The sequence below is a fragment of the Papio anubis genome, chromosome 9, assembly GCF_008728515.1.
Source record: "Papio anubis isolate 15944 chromosome 9, Panubis1.0, whole genome shotgun sequence".
NCBI lineage: Eukaryota > Metazoa > Chordata > Mammalia > Primates > Cercopithecidae > Papio > Papio anubis.
The window spans coordinates 12,137,252-12,161,625 of NC_044984.1; the positions used below are offsets into that span (position 1 = coordinate 12,137,252).

Here is a 24,374-nt window from a genome sequence, read left to right on the forward strand (position 1 = left end):
CGGCCCTTGTTTTTTCTTTGAAGGATTTTTGTATTAATTTGTGGTAGAGAAAGAAGTGTTACTACATATCATCTTCACCAAAAAGCCACATTCAATACAAGTCTGGTGCTCCAGGCAATATACTCAATGCTGTTCTGTTATCTTTAGGCTTTTTTGTCCATGAGGCAACCTTACTTAAACAAGCTTAAGTAAGATAATTAAAATTTAAAAAAATTTTTAAAAATGTGTTTTTGCCATACAGAAAGCCAAAATAATTAAACATTCTGATCACTAAAAGATCTTTAAGCATGCTGGGAAAATGATAGCCAATGGTAAGAACAGCAACCATACTTTCCATATAAGAAATCAAGGCCAGGTGCGGTGGCTCTCGCCTGTAATCCCAGCACTTTGGGAGGCTGAGGTGGGCGGATCACAAGGTCAGAAGATCCAGACCAACCTGGCTAACACATGAAATCCCCGTCTTTACTAAAAATACAAAAAATTAGCCAGGCGTGGTGGCAGGCGCCTGTAGTCCCAGCTACTCAGGAGGCTGAGGTAGGAGAATCGCTTGAACCTAGGAGATGGAGGTTGCAGTGAGCCAAGATAGCGCCATTGCACTCCAGGCTGGGCAATGGGGTGAGAGGTCATCTCCAAAAAAAAAAAAAAAAGAAAAAAGAAAGAAATCAGGACATAAGATCTAAAATTAGCATTGTCCTAGAAAATCTGGACTGCATGACCCTCATACATATAAGATTGAAATCATCTTTTTGCCTTCATATGTGTAAAACCTATGAAACTTAAAAAAAAAACTTTTAAGATTTAAAGTTTAAAAATAAACTAAAACAGACAAACAATTTCCCCAGACAGAACACTGTTCTAACTTTTCTGGGATGCCTGTGGCCTGAATAAAACAGGAGTCCACAGGCACTTTTCCTTAATGCTCACACTTGAAAACCTGTGACCTTCCTTCTGTTTCTTTCTTCCTCTAACAACAAAACTGTAAATGAAACTCAAGCTCACAGCTTTAACTAAAGCCTGGGGGCGGGAGGCCCATCCATCATTTGCTGCAGCTGCTTTACACCCATGAGTATGTCTGCCCATTTCCCCAGCCCAACCACTTGGAAGCAGAGGATCTCGATGCTCAGAAACAGGACGAGGGAGTCCGAGGAATTTCTGAGTCTAGGTTTCCTCTGCTGGTGGCATGAGTTCTCACTGCACCTAAAATTGCTGCCGTTCTGAATATTCATTCAACAAACCGAGAAACTGGGCTAGGTATTAAGAAAACAAGGATACGTAGGGCCCATAAAATAAGCAGTGTGCCAAATTATAACTCAATTTGATAATAATTATAATTAACTGCTAAGAAGAGAACTATGTACAAGGAGCTAAGTAAGATAGAAATAGGGACCCAGTTTTGCCTGGGTAAGGGGAAGAAAAGGAAAGGCTTCATAGAAGAGGTGAAGTTTGAGCTGGGAGCTTAGAGGATGGATAGGACTTCTTCGGAAAGACAAGTGAATAAAACATTCCAGGGGAGAGAGAGAGCATGTGGATTTAATTTTGGGGTCATTTTTCTGGGTTGATCTTTTTTGGAGCCCTTTTCCCCTCAGAAACATAGTTTCCTTCAGACCATGCCTCTCAGAGTATATAGTTTCTAAATGCCCTACAATCAAACTGACCTAAATTTTTCCTCTGGTTACAATGAGAGGTTATATTTTCTGCATTCATGGGCAGAAATGCGGTCAGACAGTGGGTAAGAACATTAGCATATCCAGAATGGTTGTGGTACCCTTGTTCATACAGCATCTTGTTAGTCCTTTACTGCAGCATTTTCCGTTTGTTTTGCTCTAGCTTAGCCATACAGTACTTTGGAGTCTCCCAGGGAGCTTTAAAACATATTGATGCCTGGGTCCCAGCTTGAGGGATTTTAATTTAATTGCTCTGGAGTACAGCCTGTGTGTTGGAGGTTTCAAAGTTCCCCAGGTGATCCTGATGTGTAGCCAAGATTAAGAATATCTGCTTTAGAAATACCTCGATGTTTCTGTCTTCTCCAATAAACTATGGACTCCAGTAGGGAGATGGGGATGCTATTCTTTTTCTCCGTGCTCTACAGCTTCCGCTGAAGTTCTTTACATTAATAATTGCTTATTGGATGTTTACTAAATTGGATCTGTAAGGACAGAGAGCTGAAATAAATGACTCTTACTCTATGTGCCTCTGCTAGGAGAATTAAATGCAGATAGAAAATCATTATATATTGTCAGGGAGCTGAAACAGTGGGGACCATGGTGATAGCGGAAAACATGACTCCTGATAAAAGCAGGGCAGGTGAAACTGAAGCTACCAGGTCAACTGCTATATGAAACAGATATCTCATCTCAGGGAAAGCGAAGGCAATTTAGGAGGAAAATTTGCACTTTCCTCCCAGAAAAAAGGTCTGCCATATTATAACTAAATTCTAGGGTCTCAAAGTAAAGTTTCAAAAAGGCCTCCCCTGCTCCATTAATTTGGATAAAAATACATCTTCAAGGGGGTGTTTCTGAAATATAAGATCTGGTTAATTAGTAATTCTCTTCAGAGCTATCCATGTGAAGTAATTTTAGGACAAGAAAGCCTTCTTCACCTCTTTCCTGTTCAACCTATCCCTTCCCAGCCAGGTCTGAGACTACCATTTGGCATACTCCCTTGGCTGAGGTACTGAAGGCCCTTATTTATCTCTATCTGTATATGATCTAAAAGAGGAATCATTCATTTATCCTATTATCTACTTCTCATCCATGCAGGCTTCAAGATTAATACACGAGTGGGGAAAAAGGTAGATGGGTTGTCATAGTACAGAACTGGGGGCCAGGCATGGTGGCTCACACCTGTAACCTGGGTGGCCGAGGCAGGCGGATCACCTGAGGTCAGGAGTTCAAGACCAGCTTGGCCAACATGGCAAAACCCCGTCTACTAAAAATACATAAATTAGCCAGGCGTGGTAGCACGTGCCTGTAGTCCCAGCTACATGGGAGGCCGAGGCAGGAGAATTGCTTGAACCTGGGAGGCAGAGGTTGCAATGAGCCGGAGACCATGCCACTGCACACCAGCTTACGCAGAGTAAGACCTGCATCTCAGTTAAAAAAAAAAAGGTCGGGCGCTGCGGCTCAAGCCTGTAATCCCAGCACTTTGGGAGGCCGAGACGGCGGATCACGCAGGTCAGAGATCGAGACCATCCTGGCTGACACGGTGAAACCCCGCCTCTACTAAAAATACAAAAAACTTAGGCCATGAGGTGGCGGGCGCCTCTGTAGTCCCAGCTACTCGGGAGGCTGGAGGCAGGAGATCGGCGTGAACCCAGGAGGGTGGAGCTTGCAGGAGCTGGAGATCTGGCCACTGCACTCCAGCCTGGCGACAGAGCGAGACCTGGCCCCCAAAACGGGCCGGGCGCCGTGGCCTGCCTGTAATCCCAGCACTTTGGGAGGCTGAGACGGGCGGATCACAAGGTCAGGAGATCGAGACCATCCTGGCACGGCTAAACCCCCTGGCTCTCTACTAAAACACAAAAAATTAGCCGGGCGAGGTGGCGGGCGCCTCTGTGGTCCCCAGCCACTCGGGAGGCTGAGGCAGGAGAATGGCGGGAACCCGAAGCGGAGCTTGCAGTGAGCTGAGATCTGGCCACTGCACTCCAGCCTGGCGACAGAGCCGGCACTGGCCTCAAAAAAAAAAAAAAAAAAAAAAAAAGAACTGGGACTGCTGGGTGGACCCTGTAACATGGATCCTGGGCTTGGGAGGAGAGAATGTATCCTATCACTTTGCTTTGTAATTTTTATTTTGCATGTTTGTCTCCCCCATTAGGTTATGAGTTCCTTAAGGATCAGGACTATGTCTTTACTTCTATATCCCTGGGGCACATAGCTATTAAAAAAAAGGTTTAATGAATATATGAATGGGTGGATATGTTAGTGAAAATTATCCAATACTTGAAAATAAGGCAAAAAAGGACATATTGTTTTAAGGTCATACAGGGACATTATTAAATGGACCTCTCCAAGGATTATTTAATTCTCTGGGAGAATGTACCTGTGCTTGACTTTGCTACTTAATATTTAACTAGAGCTCAGACACTGAAAATATTTATATGTTAACTTGTAGATTTCTTTCTAGTAGAAAAAAATAACCCCAATGGTTGTGGACTTACTGCCCTCTAGGACATTAGCCAGTTTAGTGTTTACCTAGCAATTTTATGCTGAAATTCTTTTTTAAAAATGCCTATAAAGATGCATTCTTCAAATGCTCTTGGAACCAGCTTTATTATCTCATTGGTTCCTTCGGTATTATGTTAATAAATCTTTAACATATGTTCATCCCATATTTGTATAAGTCATGATTCTAACTTTTTGAAAATCATACTTTGTTGGATGGAATGGATGGATGAATGACTGGAAGCTAAAAAGAGGGAGTGGAGGACCACAGAGATGAATGGGGCATAGTCGACAAACTTTGCCTCACAATTCTGCATTAACTGTTCGATAGGTTTTTCAGTTAGTTGTTGGGGTATTTCTAGACTTAAAAATACCCTAACAACTAACTTTTTCTCCTCTTGTGATTATAAAGATTCACAAATATTCTCACAAGGTAGAAAGACCATTTTTATTTCTTGAGATTTGTTTAAAAATTTAATGTCAAACAAGAATTTTTATAATGTTGATGTTTTACATGACTTGGTTGAAAAAAAAAACACAATAGAAACATTTTTTGTAGAATGCTAAGTATCTGCTGGACCTATATGGATACATATGGCTATTTACTAATGAGCAGTAAGATTACAGTCATGACAGTAGTTATAGCATTAATACAACCAAGAATTAATACTTGTTTTTGTGCTTACTATGTGCGGCACTTTATATGTGTAATCCTTCAAAGTAGGTAAAATTACTGGCCTTGTTTTACAAATGAAAAAAAAACTGAAGTTCTTCTCCAAAGTCATACAGTTGGAAAGTGGTCACTCCAAAGCCCTTGCTCTTAACTACCCTCAGGGTTTCTTGATCAGTGAGACCACGGAGGGCTGAATTCAGAGAGTCAAACTGGATGTACATTGGTAAGTCTTTCTTGACTCTTCATTCAAACAGAGGAATACAAAGTTATTCCCTAGAGCCTATCCACAGATACATCTGTTGAATATGCTAGCTCAGAAATATGTGACATAGTGAACAGTTTTAAAAAATGATCACTTCCACAATGTACCGCACAGAAGCTTAGCATCAAAAGTGCAGCAGACATGCTGGCCTGGAGAAATAACCTTTCTTCAGAAAAAAGAATGTGAGAGTATTGGAATTTCAACATGATGTATAATTAACTGTTGCCTTTTAAACAGAATGAAAGCAGAATTCTAGACTTCAATTTGAATCGAAGTGAGGAAAAAATTTGATCAATTGTATTATCCCACTAGGAAATTATCTTATAAATTTTCGTTGTTTAAATTCAGGAAATACCATGGTACGGAGATTTTATCTTAAACCTTTCATTGTTGTCCAGGCTTGATTTGCTTACATGTGAAAATGGGAAATGCCTGTAACACTAGTGGGCTGGGACTGGCTTACATAGGGAGCCCTGAGCCAACTGTATATACATTTCTTCCCCACTTCAGGCTCAAAGACATCATGTTGATATCATGAATCAGCCATGGTAGGAGTATGGCAAACACCAAAAATTGAAGTTTTGTTTTCTTTTCCCCCCTCTGCAGAGCCAGTTGTTAAACATTTACCCGCACACCACTTCCAGTAGGGCAGGGCTTTCAGGGCAGCCTGTTCTAAGTCCTGAACTTATACACATTGCTGAACTTAAAAATGGCTCAGGAGGCCACACAAGCTCTTCTGAAGCTTCCTAAGTGGCTCTCTTGCTGTGTGGCCTTGAGATAAGACTCTGGTGTATGTGTGCTTGTGTGTGTTTTATAGAGATGAGGTCTTGCTATGTTGCCCAGGCTGGTCTTGAACTCCTGGGCTCAAGCAGTCCTCCTGCCTTGGCCTCCCAAAGTGCTGAGATTATGGGTGTGAACCACCATGCCCAGCTGAGATAAGACTCTGACATGAACATTAAGTGGCTTATAAAACTACATAAGGCTAGGTAGCCACCAGCATGACTGTGGTGGGGTAACAGGAAAACCAGAGAGGGTGAGACATGTTCTTACAATGTCGACTCAGATGAGGTTGCTAGATAAAATACAGGATGCCCAGGTAAATGCGAATTTCAGATAAATAACAAATAATTTTTTAGTAAAAGTATGTCCCATGCAATATCTCATGCAACATTTTGCTGGTGTCCTATATTTTTATTTGTTAAATCTGGCAAACCTACACCCAGAATGTAATCTTCTGCTAAAAAATCTATGTTTTAAATCTCACACAGTAGGCATACTGCAAAGCAGATATGTATGTAGGCTTTGAAGTCAGTTGCATCCTATTCCTGTCACTCATTCCCTAGCTGGGTGACCTTGGCCAAGTGACCTAACCCTCTTGAGCTCCAATTTTCTTTTTTTTTTTTTTTTTTTTTTTGAGACGGAGTCTCGCTCTGTCACCCAGACTGGAGTGCAGTGGCCGGATCTCAGCTCACTGCAAGCTCCACCTCCCGGGTTTACGCCATTCTCCTGCCTCAGCCTCCCGAGTAGCTGGGACTACAGGCGCCCGCCACCTCGCCCAGCTAAGTTTTCGTATTTTTTTTTAGTAGAGACGGGGTTTCACCGTGTCAGCCAGGATGGTCTCGATCTCCTGACCTCGTGATCCGCCCGTCTCGGCCTCCCAAAGTGCTGGGATTACAGGCTTGAGCCACCGCGCCCGGCCGAGCTCCAATTTTCTTATCTGTAAAATAAAGATAGTCAGTTCCTATCTCATTTGATTATTATAATTAGATGAGAGAATATACACAGAACTTAGATGAGTTAAAACATGTACATATGCCTGATATGAGGAAAACAACAGGTGTTATTTTTAGATATAGTTCTACAAAACACCTAGTTCTGTGTCTGGCACATAGCAACTGCTTCAAAAATTAATCTTTCAAACCATATGACAAACAAATTTTAGTAACCATATTACACATCACATACTATAGTAATAATACTAACATTGGTCACATAATCAAGGGTAAATGACTTTTGTGAAGGGGCCTGGGTACCTAATCGTCATTTACAACAACGTTTTTAAGGGGAAAATCGTTGAGGCCCAAATAAATAAACACATTTTCTCCAAGTTGGGGATGGTTTTATGTGACACGTTGGCCAGATCAAACTTTTTAAGATCTCCTACATCAAAATACGTAATACACCTGGACTGAATATGCCTTTTCCAAAAGCCCATAGAATCCATTCTGCTTAAATTATTTCCATTAGAGGCTGGGCATAGTGGCTCACGCCTATAATGTCAGCACTTTGGGAGGCCAAGGAGGGCGGATCACCTGAGGTCAGGTGTTCAAGACCAGACAGGGTAACATGGTGAAACCCCATCTCTACTAAAAATACAAAAAAAAAAAGCAATTAGCTGGGTGTGGCAGCTGGCGCCTGTAATCCCAGCTACTAGGGAGACTGGGGCAGGAGAATTGCTTGAACCTGGGAGGCAGAGGTTCCAGTGAGCTGAGATCGCACCACTGCACTCCAACCCAGACAAGAGAGTGAGACTCCACTTCAAAAAAAAAAAAAATTATTTCCATTAGATATTTTGAATAACTGCAAAAGAACCTCACACTGCCAATGAAAACAGAGCTTCCACTACCTGAGACTCCTGGTGCCACAAGCTTATAGGCCTGGAATTTTCTCTACTGGTCTTTTTCCTTTCCTCCTCTTATACAATATATATATAAGTATTCCTCCATAATAATCCAGCTCTGTACCTTTCGAACTGTTTCCTAACTGGGATCAAGCAGTTTCTCAAGCTCAGACTGGGTGTATTTTCTTTTTGTTTGGAAACTGGATATGCTTTCATGGTAACATGATTTTTTTTTAAAACAGAGCTGTTTTCAAAACAGCTTCTTCTAACTTCATAAAATAGCTTAAAACAACCATGAACATTCCTGGCTCAGAAATTCTGCCTATCTAGATTTAAGGGACTATTACTCTCCTATCACATTTGCCTCTTTCTTTATCCTTCACATGAATTCAAAAATATCACCCTCTCTCACAATTACAGCATCATCCTTTTTAAAGTCAAGATCCCTATTAAAATATAAATGTTTCTTAAAGACTGGTTTTACTTTTTTTTTCGGTTTTACATTTTATCAGTAGAGTAGTGATCTCTGAGACCCATTCATTCTATCTCTGAAATCTACGATTAGTGAAAATGAGAACAGAAGAGATGCCAAAAGCAAAAGCCATGAGGACCATCAGTAACTGAGAGAATTAAGATGGGGTGTCATTATGAGAAGGGCTGGGTGAAGGGTGAAAGGTGAAGTTGAAGAAAATAAACTTCACCTCCTTGACAGTTTTGTGAAGGAGTGGATAACCGCTGGGTAGATACCCTACCCAAATGAATATAACAGAAAGGAGCCTGAGTTTTACCCCACATGTTGTCCATAGGCTGCAGTCCTCCCCTAATTCTTTGCAAACAATGTTGCATGAAAAAAATGTTAGGTCATGTTGGCATCTCTTTGGGGGTGATCACCCCCATGGATGTATAAAGAATACTATCTAATATTTCTCTTCCCAACTGCTGCTTAGTAGAATTCCTTGTATACAGCATACAGCTGCAGGTTTAATACTGAACTTCCCCACCTCCCTACATTCACACAAAATCTGTAAGGTAAGATAAAATGTAAAAGAAACAAGTGCAAAAAAATTTCGCCCTGGCCGGGTGTGGTAACTCATGCCTATAATCCCAGCACTTTGGGAGGCCGAGGTGGGTGAATCACTTGAGGTTAGGAGTTTGAGACCAGCCTGACCAACATGGTGAAACCCCACCTCTACTAAAAATACACAAATTAGCCAGACGTGGTGGTGGGTGCCTACAATCCCAGTTATTTGGGTGGCTGAGGCAGGAGAATTGCTTGAACTCTGGAGGTAGAGGTTGCAGTGAGCCAAGATTGCACTACTGCACTCCAGCCTGGGTAACAGAAAAGATTCCATCTCAAAAAAAAAAAAAAAAATTCACCCTAAGAAATGACCATTTTGTTATGATGGCATATTCAATCATAACATCTATCCATTTTTTTAAAAAATCACTTAGTATGGCCAGAGTTGTGTTCATTGCTGGGGACACAGATGTTATAATAACCAGACAGACCAGATCCCTGTTTTTATGGAGCTTACTTTTAACATGGGAAACAAATAATAAACGGCTAAACAAATAAAAATGTCAGTAATTCAGAAATGATTAGTGCTATGTAGAAAAAGAAAGCAGAATGGGTGACCAAGAATTGGTGGGAAATGGAATGGCAGATGGCTGGTTAGCTGGTTACCCAATGACCATTCCCAACTCCTCCCTCTCCTGCCTTACTTACGAGGCTAAAAAGGTAAGATAATAATTTCCCCACCATCCCTTTCAGCTAGGTGTGGTCACATCAATATAATCGTCTTCTGGCCGGGCGCGGTGGCTCAAGCCTGTAATCCCAGCACTTTGGGAGGCCGAGACGGGCGGATCACGAGGTCAGGAGATCGAGACCATCCTGGCTAATACGGTGAAACCCCGTCTCTATTAAAAAATACAAAAAACTAGCCGGGCGTGGTGGCGGGCGCCTGTAGTCCCAGCTACTCGGGAGGCTGAGGCAGGAGAATGGCGGGAACCCGGGAGGCGGAGCTTGCAGTGAGCTGAGATCCGGCCACTGCACTCCAGCCCGGGCGGCAGAGCGAGACTCCGTCTCAAAAAAAAAAAAAAAAAAAAAAAAAAATCGTCTTCTGGCCAGAGACAAGAGAAAGTCTCCCAGCAGGGGGTTGGGAGGTTCTCGGAAAAATGTTTCTTCTTTGAAAAAAGGAAAGAGGTGTGTGGTGAGTATTCTCATGGGCCTGGCTGCCTCTCTGCTTCTTACCGCGTAAACTGCCATATGAAGATGTCAGGGCACTGGGTGGTATCTTCTGAGGTCAGTGGAAGTCCTGAGACTCACCGAGACACAGTGCCCTGACACTGTGGTGCTGCTAGGACACTCACCTCCAGATTTACTAAATACAATCAATGTCTTTATGGCTTAAGCCACTTTGAGTTTTGTTACTCACCTCTGAAAGCACCCTGACTGAAACAGGGTCTGGTTTTAGATGGAGCGGTTAGAGAAAGGTTCTCTAAAGAATCTGCCCCTCATTGGGGCATCTGAAACCCCAATGACAGGAAGCCCGCCATGACATTCAAGCAGAAGAAGTGATGAATGCAAAGACCCTGGTGTAGGAATGAGCTTGTTAGGTGGCTGTAGCATATCAATGCCGAAGAAAATGATACCTGATATAACCGGAAAGGTGGGCAAGGGTAGGATTACACAGGGCATTGTAGGGCATGGTTTTATTATATTGAAAGAAAATCCATCGCAGGTTTCAGGCAAAGGAGTGAAATGAATATGACATTTTTTTAACCCCCTCACTCAGATTTATGTTTTAAAAATACAACTTTAGTTGCTGTGTAGGTGGCCAAGAGTAGAAGCAGGGAGAATAGTTAACAGGCTATTTATTACACCCAGCACTTTGGGAGGCCGAGGCAGGTGGATCACTTGAGGTCAGGAGTTCGAGACCAGCCTGGGCAACATGGCAAAATCCTGTCTCTACTAAATATATAAAACTTAGCCCGACATGGTGGTGGGCGCCTGTAATCCCAGTTACTTGAAAGGCTGAGGCAGGAGAATCGCTTGAACCCAGGAGGTGGAGGTTGCAGTGAGCTGAGATCGTACCTCTGCACTCCAGCCTCGGCAAAAGCTAGACTTTGTCTCAAAAAAAAAAAAAAAAAAAAATCTATTACAGCCTGGGAAACATAGTCAGACTCTATCTCTACCAAAACCAAAAAAAAAAAATTAAAAATTAGCTGGATATGGTGGGAGGCTCCCAGCTACTTGGGAGGCTGAGGCAGGAGAACTGCCTGAGCCTAGGAGGTTGAGGCTGCAGTAAGCGAGGATCACACCACTGCACTCCAGCCTGGGTGACAGAGCGAGACTCTGTCTCTAAATAAATAAGATGCTATTACAATAATCTAAGTAAGTGATGATGGTGGCTTAGACCAGGGTGGTGGCAGTGTAGGTGGAGAAAAGTAGATGAACATTGAAAGTATTATGGAGACAGAAACAAGAAGATTAGTTGATGTGTGATGGGGTTAGGGGATGGGGATGACTCCTAGTTTTGAGAGCCTGAGAGCAAGAGAGAAAAAGTTTAGGGAGCTTGAAATCAATAATACCGTTTTAGATAAGTTAAATTCCCACTAGATATCCATGTAGAGATATCAGCTGGCTACTGAATATGTACGTTTGGAAAAATGTCTTTTGAAAACCTGTGCCCATTTGAATCAATTCATTCATCACTCCATAAATATACACTAAGATCATACTATGCTCCAGAATGTGCTGTGTTAATAATTAGATACACAATGGTAAACAAAACTGTATTCCTACCTTCATGAAGACCATAGTGTAATTAGTTGTAGAGGGGTAGAGAGTAGTAAACAGCTAAGAAGAAATGAATGTATTAAGTTGTAGTAAGTCCAATGAAAGAGTAGGCTCCTATAAGAGAGCATGGTAAGGACCCTCCCCTGGGCTGGGGCCAGGGAGGCAATGGAAGCAGCAGCAGAGATGATGAAGAATGGCTCATCTAAGGTAGACTCGCCAGGACCCCTGCTGCTGACAGATGACAAGAGAGTCTAGCCAACTGCCGCCTTGGGTCCCAGTCACCTTCCAGGTCCTTAACAATGTTCTAGGCTCCTTGAGGCCTGGACTTAGGACTGTTGTGATAGTGTGTTATCCTGGACGCAATTCAGAGGTTTTTTTGTAGACAAAAACACCTAAATTATCACATGGGGAGCAGGTTAGAGACAAAGAGGGATAAGTAGAGCCGAGAGGAACAAAGCATCCCCATAGATTTTGTTCTGTGTAAGAACCAAAGGACCTAGGAAGAGGAAGAGAGTCTCAGTAATGTTTGCCACTGATGTTCCCATCAGCCTGGTAGGATAGAGCCTTGCCATTATTTAAAGGAAATAATACGAGTAGTAGGCAGAATGGTCCCTCAAAGATATCCATGCCCTAATCCCTGGAACCTGTGAATTTGTTATGTTATACAGCAAAAGGAATTCTGCGTAATAATTAAGGTTATGAACCTTAAAGTGGAGAGATTATCCTGGATTATCCAGGTAGGCCCAACATGAGCCCTTAAATACAGAGAACTTTCTCTGGCAGCAGCAGGAGAAGTCAAAGAGAGACTCCAAGCATGAGAAAGAATTGACATGCTATTGCAGGCTCTGAGATGCAGGGGCCCACATAGAGGGACCAGGATGAGGCCTCTAGGAGGCATGATGGCTCCCACCTGACAGCCATCAAGGAAATAGGATCTTGATGAGGCCTCTAGGCGGTATGATGGCTCCCACCTGATAGCCATCAAGGAAATAGGATCTTAGTCTTACAACCACAACGCACTGGATTCTACCAACAACCCAACTCAGCCTGGGAGGGCAGTCAACCTCAGAGCCTCTAAAAAGGATCACAGTCCTGCTAAGATTTTGATTTTAGCCCTGGGAGACTCTAAGCAGAGAACTCAGCCAAACCCACCCAGACTTCTGACCTACAGAACCGTGAGATAATAAACAGTGTTATCTTAGGCCACTAAATTTGTGTTAACTTGTTACAGCAGCAATAAAAACTAATTCAATATAGCATTTCTTACATAATTGAATGTGAGTACTAAAATTCATACCATTCTATCACCTTCTACCCTACTAGCATCTGAAATATTAGAAAACCAAAAATCTTAAAGTGCTTTCTACTTCACCTTACACATTGGGCTGGGGGCTAAGAAACCTGGGTTCTAATTCTGATTATAAGCACTGAACAAGTCAAGAGACCCCAGTCTTATTTTTATTTCAGCATAAGGACCTTAAGTACATCAATCTCCCTGAACCTCTGTTTCCATATCTACAATATGCATGAGTTGGCCTAGTGATTTCTAAGGTCATTTCAGCTTTATGAGCAAAAAGTGACAGGTGGACATTGTTATCTGAGATGAGCTCATTTAATTTATAACCGACCACTTTCATCTGGCAGAGAGCTCGTACTGAGAGTGCATTTTGATGGGAGGAGAGGGAAGTTGTTTAGGGCTGCCGGGGCCCAGCACTGAGAGTTTTTGATATCAAAGATCAGTAGCATGGGTCTCCAAAGGAAAGACGAATTTTCCCTAGGGTCCAGCCCAGCCTTCACAGTAACTATCCTAGATGTGTCAACAACTTCTTACTGAAGATTCCTTGCAAGAAGTGGTCTGGTCAAAGAGGACCTGCCACCTGTGTTTGCTTTCCATTCTATCTAATACCAAGCCTCTCAGGGAAGAGAAACATTTCTAGAACCCCTGAGAGTCCTCGGTCAGTTTTCTACACCTTTCTTCCCAGTATGAGGTCTTTCAAATTCTGAAGAAAACAATTTGACCAAGGAATTTGCACCTCACTAAATTCAATTCATTACAATAAACATGTTTTGAACACCTGCTGTGTGCTCGTTGAGTTAGAGGGAACCAGTTGTTTTGGAGGTGAATGTTTGGTTTCATTTCTAAGTTCTGACTTCAGTATCAAGAGGCAAAGACTAGACTTATTAAAGTCAAAGCAAAGAACAATGAAGTAGTTGAGATTTACAGCTATTTGAAAAGGTGAAGGACTTGTTAAGAAGCGAGTATCAGCACTGAGCAGGAAGTTACTAAGCATTGTTTCTCAGGAGCATTCACCTTCTGTCTCACATCTTATTCATATCAACATTCCGGGTAAATTTTGATCTGTACCACTGTCCTCAGTCAGGGTTTTCTAGAAAGCAACCTTCAAGTTTATAAAGCAGATGTTTTTGTGTTTGTTTTTTTTTTTTTTTGAGACAGAGTCTCATTCTATCTCCCAGGCTGGAGTGCAGTAGTGCGATCTTGGCTCACTGCAACCTCTGCCTCCTGGATTGAAGCGATTCTCGTGCCTCAGTCTCCCGAATAACTGGGATTACAGGCATGTGCACCACGTGCAGCTAATTTTTGTATTTTTAGTAGACATGGAAAATGAAAAATGAAAGTCTTCCACTTATATTTGTATATTTGCTCTATTATTTGAGAATTTTGAATTCTGCGTTGCACCATGTTGGCCAGGTTGGTCTTGAACTCCTGGCCTCAAGAGATCCACCCGCCTTGGCCACCCAAAGTGCTGGGATTACAGGCGTAAGCCACTGCGCCTGGCTGCAGATGTTAAATTTAATATCGCATTAACGTGTATTTTTTCATGGACAAATTATGTGACTATATGAAAACATGGCTGAACATGTATTTTCATATATTTCACATGGATAATATATACAGTGCCATCTGTTTTTAGACAGTTTATAAATGGTCATTTCTCAGTGCTTCTTAATTCAATTCTCTCTGCATATCAGTAATGGTTGATTCAAATCACCTATGCTGGCTAGGCGGGGTGGCTTACACCTGTAATCCCAGCACTTTGGGAGGCCGAGGCAAGTGGATCACCTGAGGTCAGGAATTCGAGACCAGCCTGACCAACATGGTGAACCCTGTCTCTACTAAAAATACAAAAATTAGCTGGGCGTGGTGGTGGGCGCCTGTAATCCTAACTACTTAGGAGGCTGAGGCAGGAGAATTGCTTGAAGCTGGGAGGTGGAGGTTGCAGTGAGCCAAGATCGCACCAATACACTTCACCCTGGGTGACAAAGCGAGACTCCATCTCAAAAAAAAAAAAAAAATCACTTATGAAGCAATGTTCAATCTTCCTTCTTCAGAGGCACATGACAAATGTGTTCATATGTGTGATATACCCCCATATATCCAGAATTATGTACAATTCTAGGAGCTCGACCTGTAATTCCAACCCTTTAATCTCCATCTAAGAAATCATACTGAAAAAAACATTGTTATGTATATATCCTGAAATTTATTGGAATTAATTAAAAAAATAAACCAATGATTATTTATTAGTAAGCAGTTATTTGCAACTTGCTCTGTTTGAGACACAGCAATATATTTTGACACCTTTGTTGACATACACTGTCCTGATAGGCCACAAGTGTACACATGAAATCTAAATTCTTGAAGGCTAAGGTGCTTGGCACAGAGAACCAGAGAGAAAAGTGCAGTTATTCTCTTTCCTGGGCAACTGTGAGCTTGTAACTAGTTCTCTGAGTCTACTAATAAGCATTTAATAAGAATCTACTAATCTACTACTTTTCTTGATCCATAAAGCCACTGACATTCCAGCAAAGTTTCATGGCCTGCACCCAAATTTGAAGATTTATTTCTCTCTTTGGATATAGAACAAAATGACTTTATGTGCATTTTATTTCACTTTATTGGGTTGGTGCAAAAATAATTGCAGTTTTTCTAATGAAAAGTAATGGCAAAAACTGCAATTACTTTTACACCAACCTAATATTTTATTTTGAGACAGAGTTGCACCCTGTTACCCAGGCTGGAGTGCAGTGGTGTCATCTCAACTCACTATAGCCCCTGCCACCTGGGTTGGAGAGATTCTTGTGCATCAGCCTCCTGAGTAACTGGAATTACAGGCGCATGCCACCATGCCCAGCTAACTTTTGTATTTTTTGTAGAGATGGGATTTCACCATGTTGCCCTGGCTGCTCTCAAACTCCTGACCTGGAGTGATCTGCCCACCTCGGCCTCCCAAACTACTGGGATTATAGGCAGAAGCCACCGCGTTTGGCTCTTTATGTGCATTTTAAATATGAAGAGGCTATACAGTATAGTGGCTGAGAGCACAGGTTCTAGACTAGTGGTTCTCCATCAGAGATAATTCTGCCTCATAGTGAACATTTGGAAATGTCTAGAGACATTTTTGGTTGTCATATCTGGGAGAGGGAAGTGTTACTGACACCCGGTAGGTAGAAGCCACGGATGCTGCTAAACATTCTACAATGGGTTGGGCACAGTGGCTCATGCTTGCAATCCCAGCACTTTGGGATTTTGGGAGGCTGGGGTGGGAGAATCACTTGAGGCCAGAAGTTTAAGACAAGCCTGGGCAACATAGTGAGTCCCTGTCTCTATCAAAAAAAAAAAAAATAGCTGGTCATGGTGGTGCATGCTTACAGTTCCAGCTCCGTGGAAGGTTGAGGTGGGACCATCATAGACCTAAAGGGAAAAAACTAACACGCAGAAGACAGGGCATGTTGGGCCCTAGGAGTTTGAGCCTAGGAGCTTTAGGCTGCAGTGAGCCACGATTGTACCACTGCACTCAAGACTGGGTGACAGAGTGAAACCTTGTCTCTGGAAAACAAACAAACCCAAAACACTACAATGACAAGGACAGTCCTCGACCCCCACCACGACAAAGAATTATCTGGCCCCAAATGCCAACAGTGCTAAGGTTGAGAAAGCCTGGTCTAGAGTCAGCCTGCCTGGGGTTCAAGTCACTTATAATCTGTATAGCTGTTGGTAAATTATTTTACATGTTTGTGCTTATTGAGTGTCTTCAACAATAAAATTAGAATAAATAAGGCCGGACACGGTGGCTCACGCCTGTAATCCCAGCACTTTGGGAGGCCAAGGCGGGTGGATCACAAGGTCAGGAGATCGAGACCACCCTGGATAACACAGTAAAACCCTATCTCTACTAAAAATACAAAAAATTAGCTGGGCGTGGTGGCGGGCACCTGAAGTCCCAGCTACTTGGGAGGCTGAGGCAGGAGAATGGTGTGAACCTGGGAGGCGGAGCTTGCAGTGAGCTGAGATAGTGCCACTGTACTCCAGCCTCGGCGACAGAACATGACTCTGTCTCAAAAAAAAAATAATAAATAAAAAAAATTAGAATAAATAATAACAATATTCATTTTATTGATTTTTTATGATAATAAATTACACAAGAAAGGAGCTAAGGACAATGTCTGGAACAAAGCAAGTGCTCAACAAATGTTTGCTTTTGTTACCATTATATGCATTGAAAAAAAATTGAGAATACACCAAAATTTTAACAGTGATTTTTTTTTTTTTTTTTTTTTTTTTTTTGAGACGGAGTCTCGCTCTGTCACCCAGGCTGGAGTGCGGTGGCGCCATCTCAGCTCACTGCAAGCTCCGCCTCCTGGGTTCACGCCATTCTCCTGCCTCAGCCTCCCGAGTAGCTGGGACTACAGGCGCCCGCCACCTCGCCTGGCTAGTTTTTTGTATTTTTCAGTAGAGACGGGGTCTCACCGTGTTAGCCAGGATGGTCTTGATCTCCTGACCTCGTGATCCGCCCGTCTCGGCCTCCCAAAGTGCTGGGATTACAGGCTTGAGCCACCGCGCCCGGCCAACAGTGATTGTTTCTAGGTGGCAAGATCATGACTGATTTTTATTGTCATTATCTTTTTATACTGCTTTATATTTTCCAAATTTTCTAGAATGATATTTGTATTAATCTAATATCCAAAAACATGTTTTAAAAGAATGCAGAAAAAAGAACTTTACTTGTGATATAGTAAAAAAAGCACAGAATTTAAAAAGACCTAGATTCAGATCCTGACTCTACCTGCCGTCTGTGGACATTGAACAGGTAAGTTAATCTCTTTGAGCTTCAGTTTCCTCAGCGAAAATTGGGGCTAATAATGCATATCATAGAGAGTTGCTATGAGAATTAAACATGACAGACATGCAGTGTCTGGAAGAGTATACTGAATGAAAGGCTCCAGGAGATGACTGCTTTAAAGGTTTGGTCAAGGGAAAATAACTCTACAAACAGGGAAATATATTAATGATGGTAACTCCCCTTTTCCCTTTTATTTTTTGGTTTTTGAGATAGGGTCTTGCTTTGTCACCCAGGTTGGAGTGCAGTGGAGCGATCACCGCTCACTGCACCCTCAACCTCCCAGGCCCATGCAATCTTCCCACCTCAGCTTCCTGAGGAGCTGGGACCACAGGTGCCTGCCACCACACCCAGCTATTTTTGTAGATCTCCCTGTTTTTTTTGTTTTGTTTTGTTTTGTTTTGTTTTGTTTTTGTTTTTGAGACGGAGTCTTGCTCTGTCACCCAGGCTGGAGTGCAGTGGCACAATCTCAGCTCACTGCAACCTCCACCTCCCGGGTTCAAGCAATTCTCCTGCCTCAGCCTCCCGAGTAGCTGGGATTACAGGCACCTGCCACCATGCCCAGCTAATTTTTGTATTTTTAGTAGAGATGGGGTTTCAGCATGTTGGCCAGGATGGCCTAGAACTCCTGACCTTAAGTGTTCTGCCCGCCTCGTCCTCCCAAACTGCTGGGATTACAGGCATGAGCAACCATGTCTGGCCTAAGGTCTCCCTATGTTTAGGCTGGTCTCAAATTCCTGGGCTCAAGCAATCCTCCCACCTTAGCCTCCCAAAGTACTGGGATTACAGGCATGAGTCATGGCACTCAGCCTCCCTTTTCCTTTTTAAACCATCCTCTCAGAGATCACAACTCCCATGTCATCCAATTTTTTGCCTTGGCTGATAGAGAAGAAACTGTGTCCACACTCTGGTCCTTTGCTCTCCTCTCCCCTTCCTATATACACCCTAGGAACGGATTTGATCATTCCCCTGGCAGGCCCTGACTCATTTGGCAGGGTTTACTTGCAGGCAAGCTGTTGTGTCTGAAAGGCAGGACTCAGGTATCACTTTCTCATATTCTTCACCCATGCTCATTGTCCCTCTTCTTATTTCTGCTTTCACCCTTCACCTCTAGGTTGAAATCATACTTGGCAAGGCCTCTCCTCGAGGGAAAGCCTCTCCACTTTCTCTCCCTCTGTTCTATCCTCCCATTTAGCTGGTTGAGTAGGTTGCCCCCTTTTAGATTCCAGAAGGATGCGTAGGAAGCGCAGCTAGGCTCCCAGATCCATGCCTCATGTGTGTGCTAGCCCTGCTTATCTGAGAAGCCCTGCATGTGTGGGGGCATGTAGCACTTGCCAGCTGGTTTGTGCTTCCATCAGGGCTGTTGTGTCTTTTGTGCAGCTTGCTCAGCAGGTAATGCTTGAGGTGAGCAGCATGAGCTGGTAGAATTCAAGGACCCACACCTTATCCATAACCCCTTAATGATTTAATTAGATGGAAAAATCATGGGTTATATTTGTGTATATTATCAGGAGCGTGACTATTTTAAGCCTTACTATCTTGCTAACTTGAATTTAAATCCTGACCAAGCTTTCAAAATGCCCCAGGACAATCTTCTTCATTCAGAACAATCTTCTTCAGTCATGCCATGGTTTGGGAAAGGCAGTCTGATCCTAACCCACACTGACACTCAAGATCCCAGAGTTCCCTAGGAAAGAGTCCTGCAGTCCTGTGAGCTTTCTATACAGAGTTCTAAGCACTGGGAGCCAGACTGAATTAGGAGAGAATTGCCTGGGGCAGCAGTTGACTTCTCAAGACATTCACTCTCAAACTGAGTTGAACTGTTTCAACACTTGGAGATGGGACCACGCAAAGCATCAGAGGAAAATAAGACTGTTGGGGTGCTTCCATCTAGATATGAATAAAAATATCGGGAGAACTTCATTCTAAATGTAAATAAAAATGTCAGGGGGAATGGTGATCTCCAGGAAATAATTTATGTATACTTTCTAAACTCTAATTTGCTGCTGCTCCAGGGCCAGTCTAACTATATAAACTTCAGGCATAATTTTGACTGTTACCAAGTTCTTACTACACATGTGTCTCCTCACTGTCCTCCCTATAAATACATGCAAAATGAAACAGGCATGGACTCCCAAATTGGCACCAGCAGAATACTGTCATTGTTTTGAGTCTTCTCAGACTTCATTCACAAGAGTATATTGAGAGCTCACCATAAATCAGGCCTAGTGATAAGTGCTAGAAATCCAAAGAGGAAAGGATACCGTCCCTCAAGAAGCTCACTCATGTGACTATAATAGCATAAAAGTGTTACTGGTCCCAGGGAAATGTAGATTTCAGCAGGGATCAAAGGCTTAAGCTAAAAGACTAAAGTTCAATATTGTGGAGGACACAATTACTTTTTAAAGTACTGCGCAATGAAACTCTGAAGGGAACTAGTAACTTTTTAGTTTTTCCATAGCTTATAGGAATCAGATCAGTCATCTTTTATTATCAAAGGCCAGAAGGAAATCCACACAGATCAAAAAAGGAAATCTTTATATCTCAGAAATTTCTAGCAGTTAAAAAAAGTTATTAGCAAACCCCTCTTTTACCCTTAAAAACCTAAAATAATTTGCAAAAGAAACCTATTCCCTTATTTTAAGGTATAATATCATTTTAACACAATAAATCTAGTCAGTTTGATATTACAGTTTATATACATAGTTTTAGAAGTTTTTAATCTTTTTATTTTATTTTGAGAACTAGGTAGGTGCTTTTAAAGACAACATGCTTAGGTTGGCCTTGCTGGGTTCTGAGGATGGAAGAGTGTTTCTAGGTTCGATTTTTTAAAAAACCCATGACATAATTCTAGATTTCTTTTTCTTTAGACATCAATTGGTCACCATAGTAACATAGCATTTTACTACAGAGATCTATACAGCACAAGGGAAACAGAACAGCAATTACTTACTGGGTTACTTGGGGGTACAGAATGTGACTACAGGGATAATTTAAGATTAAATATAGATTTCTCTGGGGATCTTTTTTAGCAAAGCAAGCTGATTCAATCTTCTAGTAGCGTCAGTTGAACGAAATTTGAAGCCAAATTGACTGCTGACATCATTTGAAATAATATGAGGAGGCAAGCAGCATAGCTCAGTGGTTAAGAGCACGGGCTTTGGGGTCAAGCTTCATAGGTCCAAGTTCTGTTTCTACTATTTGCTAGCTGTGTGACCTTGGGAAAGTTCCCTAACTTCTCTGTGCCTCTGTTTCTTCATCTCTAAAATGTGGGTAATAAAACCTTCCTCAAAGGGTTTTTATAAGGATTCAATGACTGTTTGTGCTTAGAAGAGTGCCTTGCACATCAGCAAGAACTTTCTTAAGTATTTGTTAAATAAAGACATACTAAAATTTAAAGGGGCTCATCTCTTTGTGCTGAAAATAGTCAAAGACATGAAAATTTGAGTTCATGGCTGATTATTTTAGCCTGTAACTTTGATAGATTCCTTTGAGAACTTCCCCAGGGTCTTGTGGCTAGCAATTCTACAAGATGTGAAATTCTGTGGCAGTCTACTGTCCTAAATCAGAGCTGGGAACAATCACAAGCAGCCCTGGTACCAGGAACATCAGAAGGAAGATGATCGCACAGCACAAAGGAACACCATGCCTGCCCACTTTGGCTCCCCAAGCCACTGCCAATAACCTCTGGGCAAAGCATAAGCAGCTGAAAAGGGATGAAACACGCTTTTATTGCAGTGATGCTGAAACCTAGTTGGTTTCGGTAATTTTTTCCCCCTCTTTCCAGGATTCAAGGGGAAAAAATCCTTTTCATCAATGAGTGCTTTGTTTCATTAATTATCACCATACACAATTTCCATTCAATTTTTCAACAGGCACATACTCTGACGAATTTTCATTTTACAGAACTACCTAGGCATCTTTTCTGGACTGGTAAAAAACCTAAAGCCTCTAACCAGCATCTAAGGCAGGACAAAATCTCCAAATTGCCTGGAAAAAAATAAGGCATTATGTCCTCTGAGCCAAATTTCAGTCGCAATACCAAGGGATTCCTATCACATACCTTCATCCGGACTTGATTTCAGAGACGTTCTCCTTAGATCTTCTTGGTCAGGAATAGCCCTTGCATACGAGTTTGGAGAATGCCATAAACCACCAGGAAAGCCTGGAAACACATTCATTTCTGTCCTCTGCCTTCCCCTTGGCTCACAGCCTGCTTCCTGTTAGGGAGACAAGATGACGCTGTGCAGGGTAGACTGTTAAACCATCTTCCCGCCCCCAGCCCCACTCTCTTGTTGCCCCTCCTTTCTCCTTTCCAAGGCTCTGGAATGTGTCACATGGGAAATGGATCATGTGGCTGAAGGGGAGAATGTGGCCATCTTCTCCCTCCCTTCCCCCACTTTTCCTTTCAGGAGCAAAGCAGCAGAAATCTCTGCCCTGATTGGCTCAGACCAAAAATCTCCATATGAAAAGGGGAAGATTCAATCACCCAAACCTCCTTCCTTCTCTATTTTCTTTTTTTTCTATCTGAAGATTTTATCCTGACCATTCAGAGTTGCTCAGTATGGAAGATAAATGATGCTTTCTTAACCTCAACCCCTCTCTTTCTTTCTTACAGTCAGTACCCTGACCTGGCAAGGTGTTCCTTAACCTGCCCTCTGGATCCCCCTTAGCATACATCTGGGACAATGGAGTGTTCAGCACCACGGACAGCATTACACCCCCTTCAGTGCTTGTTAAAGCCATTTGTCTATTTCACTCTCAAGTAAATAACAATATTTTTAAAAATTTCCCTGATGTCCTGTGCCTAAATATAAACCACATCATATGTTTAGGGCTCTGACTTCCCCTACTATCAGTTTACTGTTACCTTATAAACACAAACATAATTTTTATATTTCCTTAAACCCAAAAGACTATCCCATACTTATCTCCCTGTCCCCATCCCATCACCCATCCTCACCCTTTAAATATGATCTATGTTTTATTTGTGTGGGGGGGGGGAGGGAGATTTCTGTAACATAGTTTACTGTATGCCCAAGTATCTGTGCTTATGGGGAAAACCAGAGAAACACACAGGAATTCTGGGGTATACAAGTCTAGATGTTGTTAGCCCCATCCCTAGGTCTCAGGCAAGGCTGAAGTGGAGAGGCAGGGAGGGAGCCTGGTTGGAGCTGTTTTGTGCAGGGTCTATCCTGCTTTGCTGACGTCCTCGTTGCCATGGTGCTAGGTAACTGCTGAAGAGGATGATTTCTTTTAAAACCGGTCACCATGGGACCCTGCTGACTAAAGAAAGGAAGAGGGAAAAGGGCTGAATTGCTGAGGAGGGATTTCAGCTAGCATTCTGAGAGCCAAATTGGATTGCTCTTGGTCCTCAATCTTGAAAGGAATCTAGGAATTAGTATGGACACTGCAATAGTTACTCTCCCCATCCTCCACCGCTTCTTTCCTTCAAAATCTAGTTAGGGGCAACTGAATGAGAATTCCAGCTTCACAGATTGACCCTGAAGTGCCATCACAGGGTGGTGGAAAGAACTCAAGAAATCTGTTTCTCCTCAGGTTAAAACATCTGACATTTGGGAAGCCATTATCTAAGTCCTAACAGCCTTAATTGGGAGATACTTTATAACCACACCTGACTGTCCATACTAGGAACAATGTATGGATTCTTTATAACACTATGGGAGAAAAGACAATTTTTAAAATGTGAGTTGCTGAATTATTTTAAATAAATACAAATTTTATTAATACTTGGATAGCATTTGGACTACTCCAAGTCAGAAATATAAACTGGCTATACATTTGTCTCATAATACTGGCATATAACTTATTGTTTCTAATTCAGAATACTAACCAAGGCAGTTCAGAATATTTATTTTTTGAAAGAGGAATGCTGACTTGCAATGTGCAAAAATGAAAACTTTGTTAGCAAAGAGGTGGCACAGGGAAGCTGGAGTATAATTTTCAAGAAACTGAAGGTTCTTCCTGGATCAACATCCTCATCGTATTTTCTACTTTTATTTTAGGAGGAGTGAGGTTAATTCTAGTTTTCCTATGTAAGACTCAGAGAAATTCAACTGTTAATTTTAACACTTGACATTTTAAGAAAATTCATTTATCAAGAAAGTTAGATATTGAAGAAATTCTTTGAGTCAGCAGGCTGGTGACTTGGATATCATCTCCTCTCTTAGTCAAGAATAATTACAACAACAATAAAAACAACTAATATTTAACATGTGCCAGGTATTTACATACATTATGTCATTTAATCCTATCAACCCAACAAGACGAGTACTATTACTGGCATTTCTGTTTTACAGATGAAGAAATGGAGGCTTGGGGGGATAAGTAATGTGCCCAAAGTTGCATAGTGTGGGAGCTAGGATTTGGAACCACTGACTCAGCCTCCAGAGCAGGCATAGTGTACTATTCTGCATCATGAATAGACTAGACTAAAATAACTGGCCAATTTAATGTGCTGTGACTTACTACTATGGCCCCTTGACATGAGAAATCACAAAGATTGTTTTAAATTATTTGAGACCAAAAAAATGACCAATGTATTTATTCCTTCCAGGATGACTGCATGTATATATTATGGCTTAATGATATTTAAGATCATTTTGTAAGGAGCCATAACCCAAAATTTTATTAAGGATGGTCATAAAACACGTTATATAATATACTAATTCTGCTTAAAAGATATTGCCAAAGTTATAA

The 24,374-nt window shown here is 42.0% G+C and overlaps 1 protein-coding gene across 7 annotated transcripts in view; it reads right to left on the minus strand.

The window, feature by feature from the left end:
* Positions 1–24,374, minus strand: part of GPR19 (G protein-coupled receptor 19) — a 59,338-nt gene that overhangs the window by 28,154 nt on the left and 6,810 nt on the right. For 4 of the 7 annotated variants that reach the window (XR_001892498.3, XR_001892495.3, XM_003906019.5 and 1 more), the window contains exon 1: positions 21,718–24,373. Coding sequence is in view for 3 of the 7 variants with exons in the window: in XM_009180244.4 (XP_009178508.3) it covers positions 21,718–21,723 (6 nt within the window). In the remaining 4 variants the exon portion in view is untranslated. Of the gene's footprint in view, positions 1–2,007; positions 2,902–21,717; position 24,374 lie in introns of those variants that run through there. The other 3 variants (XM_017945681.3, XM_017945680.3, XM_009180245.4) reach the window with 2 other exon arrangements.